General features: G+C 41.0%; 1 protein-coding gene across 4 annotated transcripts in view; it reads right to left on the bottom strand.

Moving 5' to 3' along the window:
• Positions 1-4486: 4486 nt before the first annotated feature.
• cep112 (centrosomal protein 112) overlaps positions 4487-5821 on the bottom strand; it is a 191343-nt gene continuing 190008 nt past the window's right edge. For all 4 annotated transcript variants that reach the window (XM_066641756.1, XM_066641758.1, XM_066641755.1 and 1 more), the window contains one exon: positions 4487-5676. In XM_066641756.1, the coding sequence (XP_066497853.1) occupies positions 5673-5676 (4 nt within the window). In that variant the 3' untranslated portion in view covers positions 4487-5672. The remainder of the gene's footprint in view (positions 5677-5821) is intronic.

Genomic DNA, 5821 nt, shown 5'->3' with positions numbered 1-5821 from the left:
ATAAAACAAATGGCAAACGAAGAGGACGCACAGACACTGGCCATAAAAACACACACCAGACAAGAAACACCTGTGAACTAATCAAGACATAGGAACACAAGGGAGAGTGATCACATGACAGGGGGAGCACAGACAGAAACCAAACCAGAACCAAGCACATGTTACACATAAACACGTTATGGCTTCTGTTTGTGTCCACATTCAACATTTCTTCAGAAATCAAGGCCATTAAAATATATTCTGCCCCCCCCCCCCCCCCCCTCTAGCTGCAGCTTGTGGGAAGCCTTCACACCTGATGTTGGAACATTTCTGTGTCAATTTAATGTTGTTCAGCCACAAGAGCATCAGGGAGGTCAGTTCGTTCTGGATCACAAACTCCACTTCAACTGCTTCCCAAATGCCTTGAATGGTGCTGTGTCATCAGAGACCAGTTCTGCTGCTCCACATCCCAACACTGAGGGTCTTGGGCTCATCATAGCGTCCAACTTCATTTATCTCTTTTCTATAGAGATTACAGAGGTTGAGGGTGCACCATTTTCTTTCCACAATGCCACAGTAATTTGTAGTTACTAAGAGTTAAAGGTCAGTGAAGGGACCAAGCTTCTCATGAGCAGAGTTAGACCAGACAGAGAAGTTCCAGCACGGCTGTAATTTCAAGTTCAAGTTCAAGTTCAAGAAGTTTATAGTATAGTATATAGTGTTTACAGTACACAGTGAAACGAAATAGCGTTCCTCCAGGACCAAGGTGCTACATAAGACAATACACAACATTAAAGTGCGACTAGTGTAAAGCTAGTGCAACATGAAACAGTGCACACGCATTAAAGTGCAAAGGACATAGAACACAAAACAATACACAACATTAAAGTGCAACTAGTACAATCTAGTGCAACATAACACTTTTGCACTTAATAACACAACAATTTGCACTTAATGTGAGGTAATGACCAACAGCTGACGCCTGATCAGCAGATTATTCTCTGTCTCTCTCTCTCACACACACACACAGTACAAACCTTTGAAAGGCAATGAAACCTTTTGTTGTGTCTACAGCAGAGACTGGTTAGGGAGCCCCAGTGAGCTGCGGTCATATTAAGGGGATGACCCCTGTGTTTGGATGGACTCAGTAACTGTGGTGCTCCCTCAGACCATAATGAAGGACTAAAAAGATTCTGCTGCTGTTGTTTAGCAAACACCCTGCTGGGTCTGGGCTCTGTGTGGAACAGAGGAGCGGGAAAAGGAGGGAAGGAGGAGAAAGTAAGGTGGCGGTAAGCAGAGAAGAACTGAGATGGAGAATGAGGAAGACGTGGTAAAATGGTTCTACATGGTGCATAATTATTTCCTAGTTTTTGGCATATTTCTAATGTAAGTTCTAATGTGACTCCATCACATTTCCACTGCATGGTACCTACTCTACCCTAAAAGGAAGCTGGCAAAAAACGAATGGAAACTTCGGGCTTTGGAAACCACAACTACGATTGTGTTAATCATCGTGTATTTGCCACTGATCCAAGGAGCGTTTGAACTTCTTCAAAAGACCACGGCGTAATTTTACGAGCTGCCGTCGTGAGTCGGATAAAAACGAACGTGATCTCTGCTGCAGCTGGAGATTTTACAGATGGAGAGTTGGTGCTGGTCGTCTGCGTTGCGTGGCGTAGAGTGACGACTCTCTCGGGATAATAGTGGATAGTGCCATAATTTATACACGTCTTAAATCCCATGTCTTATGTTTCCATGACTTCCGCCCAAGTTCCAATAAAAACATTTTGCACTTAGGTTTTTTTAAAATCGTATTTATTTATTTAAAGCACCTTTTGTGTAGAAAAGCGTTTTTGCAACACATCTGGCATCGACAGTCTTACCATCTACAGCTGAATGGAAAAGCCTTTGCTCACACTATTACAACTTTCAATTCTTCAGCTTCCAGACATTTTTCATAAACTGTTACAGGCTGATGTCAATCGATGCACCCACTAATATCCTCTTCAACCGAGTCCTACCTTCTACAGCTTTGCATTTGCACTATCCACAAACTAGTGTCAACAACTCAAACATACACACCTCCCCCCGAACTCCAAATGAAGAGATTCAGTGAAGAGACATGGCTAACTTAGCTAAGGGAAATAAGATATAACAAGAGCTTACTTCCACCAGTTACTGGATCACTTGCCTCACACTGCGCTGAGTTCTTAAGGAATCTCCAAAGAATTGCTGATGCAGTTTCTGCACTGTGTAAGAATTCGATCTAAAAAGGGGGACAATAACTGCAGACAAAATTAAATAAAGGTGCTAGCACTGTTTTAGTCATTTTTGTCAAAAAAGCAATATGCCCATCGTTGCCCCCCCCACAACAAAAACTTTAAAACCAAACACAAAAACACGTCTCTTGATCCAACAAGAAACCTGGGAGTCGTGCTGTTTGCAGGGAATGGCTGTCTGCCCTTTGTGCACCTCTTCCAACCTCAACAGTCTTCCAAGGCCTCCCTCTCTCTCTCTCTCCAACTGTAACCATAACTCCTCTGAGCTCAGATCTCAGACCCACAGCGAAATCTGCACATCAAATAAATATCTGCTGAGCTCGAGTTACTTCTGCAAGCACCAGCCCAGATCACCAACAAAGGGAACTGGCGTGGGTAAGCATGTGATAAATGCGGCATATGTGGGTTAAGCATAAACGACCTCACAATAATGCCTTCCTGGAAGACGATCTCACTCTCCTAAAAAAACAAGAAACAACAACCACAAAACATGGTCAGAACAAAGTAGCCGAACTATGGCTTATAAACAAGTTTTAAATTGTTTAACGTATATATTACCCCTAAGAACAGGAATAACAGCTTCTTTCTTAATGGAACTCATAATGAATGAGTTTTCAAACTACTTAATTTTTAGTTTTTTTGTGTTGAATAAAAAGACAGTTGTCATTTTTTAATGGAATGCAATCAATAGTTACCATAAAATAACAAGAGATTAAAAATTATACATTACACACACACACTTGACTTGTAGGTTACATAAAACATCTAGCAGCGAAGGACTATTTTATGTAGCTATTTTAGACTTAGTATTTTAGACTTTAAAAAATGTAAGCTCCTAAGACAAGAGCATTGAGAATTCAGATGGCAGCACAGCAGGGCGTAAGACGATATTAAACACCAGTGATTAAACATGGACCGCCAAGATGTAGAAAGTGGATTCCTTTACTCATTAATTTACTTGAGCAGAAGGAAAGGTATTAAGATTAAAGTTGTGAAAACAGCAAAAATTGATCAGTATTTTACATAAATACATGTATCTGAGCAAACGTAACTAGTTACTATCCAATTCTGTTGATAAACAAAAACACCCCATGAGGCTGCACTAAGGCCATAGACTTCTCCCATTCGTTTACAAAACAATAAACAGTGATTACAATACTGCCTCCACATTTAGGACACAGCTGGGAGGTATACAGTAAAACAAAAGAGGGCAGATTTTAATGGACCTTGAGTCTCGGTCACTTCTTTGGTTTTTCCAGTGGAGCCATTGGTTAAACAAAATGGTCACAGGCAGTTTTCGGTAGCAAGCGCACTTCGGTGACTGGGGGAGGACTAAATATATAAATAAAATAAAAATAAGCAAAGTGGAGATGCAAAGTGGAGATGAAAAAGAAAAGGAGGGGGTTTGAAATGCTTTGAGCATTTGAAGAGAAAAGGCAGTAACTCTAGCATCACATGCTGGAGCTAGTCACCTTTAATGGGAAGGGAATTAGCTTTTAATGAAAGTCAGGAAAGATCTGGGCACCGTCTGGCGAGTAAAATGAAGGGATTGGTCAAAAAAAAAAAACCTAATGAAATTGTACAGTGAGGGTTAAAGGTCACGGCGCATGCTTCTGAAGCCTGCACTTAGATGGAAGGAACTTTTCGGCAGGCGTTTGTTTAGCCGATTCACATATGGCCATAAGGATCAAAGGTAGGCTTCTGCTGAACAGAATCTTTGATCGAGCAGCTCCAGGTCGGCGGTGAAGAGCGAGCGGAACAGAGGAAAGTACTTGAACGTTCTGGAAGGTGAAGTGTGCAAAGGCAACCTTGTGCACTCTGTTATGTTTACCATGCTAATATGCTAATATGCTAGCTCTGAAAACCAAAGGGGAAAATGGGTTCACTCGTAAGACGACCTGAGGTTCGGTGAAAACAGCAGCTGAACAAAAGCTGCTTCTGAATACGTGCATGAGTAAGATGAAAACGAGTGTTTAATAAACCAAAGACGTGTTTTTGACACTTTGTCTCCTTTATATCCTCAAGTAAACAAGACCAAAGGGTTGTGATCAAATAAAGGAAACACAGGAAAAGCAGGCATTTGGAACACATTTGGTTTTTTAAAAACAGAAGTAAATATGACATGCGTAAAGGCATTAAAACAATGCACGGTGTTGGTACGGTGCAGTAGACAACACAGCTGCCCTCCACGTGGCAAAGGGTTCGACTTCTCTGCACTAATAGGAGTCAGGACCAGAAGCTTAGCCACTGATGTATCCAAGTTTGCATTAGTTTCTTACTTTAGCTGCTCAACATCTTTCTATACATTCTTTAGAAGAGATGTGATTTTACTCTTTCAACTAAAAAACAAACCAAACTGAGGTAAGGTCTCGACAGCTTTGCTAACTGTACATTTTCAGGAAAAAGGAAGTACTGGACTGAGCATTATGCTTCAGTAAAAAAGTGTAAATTTAGTTTTAAAGGTACAGCAGTGGTGTTAGAGTCCAGTTGTGTTCCCTAAAGGTTCATTACATTCTCTTCTCCAGAAGGAGAGGGGGATCTCTGCAATCTTTCATTACACAACTGTGGAGTATAAAAGAACACAATAAAAGTCTTGGAAATGACCAAAAAATAGAATGCAGAATTATGTTCCCAAACTTAAAGTACTCAATATGTGCCTCTGAGGGGACCACCACTAGCTCTATGCCTTCAGTAAGGTACTTCCCCAGTCTCTCTTCATTTTACCATCCAACAAACAACCTCTCCCTAATTCTAATGGTTTTTAAGGCTGTAGGATGTAATGGAACAGTTGGCACTACCTTCAGTTTGGCTGGACCTGCCCCTTTAAGACTGTGATAAGGTGGTGTGCATTTTGATGCCATCAGCTGTGGATGAAAACATGCTGAGCGCATCCCACACGGACGAGTGCAGTGGGTTTAAATGTAAGACGACTCTGGCGATGCTGTTACAGCACTTTAAAACATCAGCGGAACAAAATGTGACGTTTCTGAACAAACCACGAAACAAATGACAAAGATGAAAAAGCAGTATTTAATAAAAGAATATAAAAAATTTAAAAAGATGTGTATTTCACACGTTTTTCTCCTTAACATCACGACGTAAACACAAACAAAGGCTGGTGAACAAAGAAACAACAAAAACAAAGAGCATGCCACAGGAAGTGGAAATTAAAATGGGGTTTAAAAAATAAAAATAAATATGATATGCATAAATACATACAAATATATAAAAAAAAAACATGGCACGGAACAAACAAAAGCACATCATGCTCCAATACATCAACGGTAGATTAATGAGAATGGGCTTTAGATGTTTTTGAGGGGGACAGGGCGGAGGGGTTTGTGGTTAATGCTCACTTCGATCAGGAAATGTTCTTCTGTCAACAGAATGCTGTACACCCAGTGACCTCCTTGATTACCTGGAGAGAGAGAGAGAGAGAGAGAGGGAGAGAGAGAGGAGAGAGAGAGCGAGAGAGATAGAGAGAGGGAGAGAGAGAGAGTGAGAGATAGAGAGAGAGCATGAGAGAGAGAGCAAGAGAGAGATAGAGAGGAGAGAGAGAGACA

The sequence above is a fragment of the Hoplias malabaricus genome, chromosome 13, assembly GCF_029633855.1.
Source record: "Hoplias malabaricus isolate fHopMal1 chromosome 13, fHopMal1.hap1, whole genome shotgun sequence".
Taxonomy (NCBI): Eukaryota; Metazoa; Chordata; class Actinopteri; order Characiformes; family Erythrinidae; genus Hoplias; species Hoplias malabaricus.
This window is presented reverse-complemented; position numbering and strand designations above follow the sequence as displayed.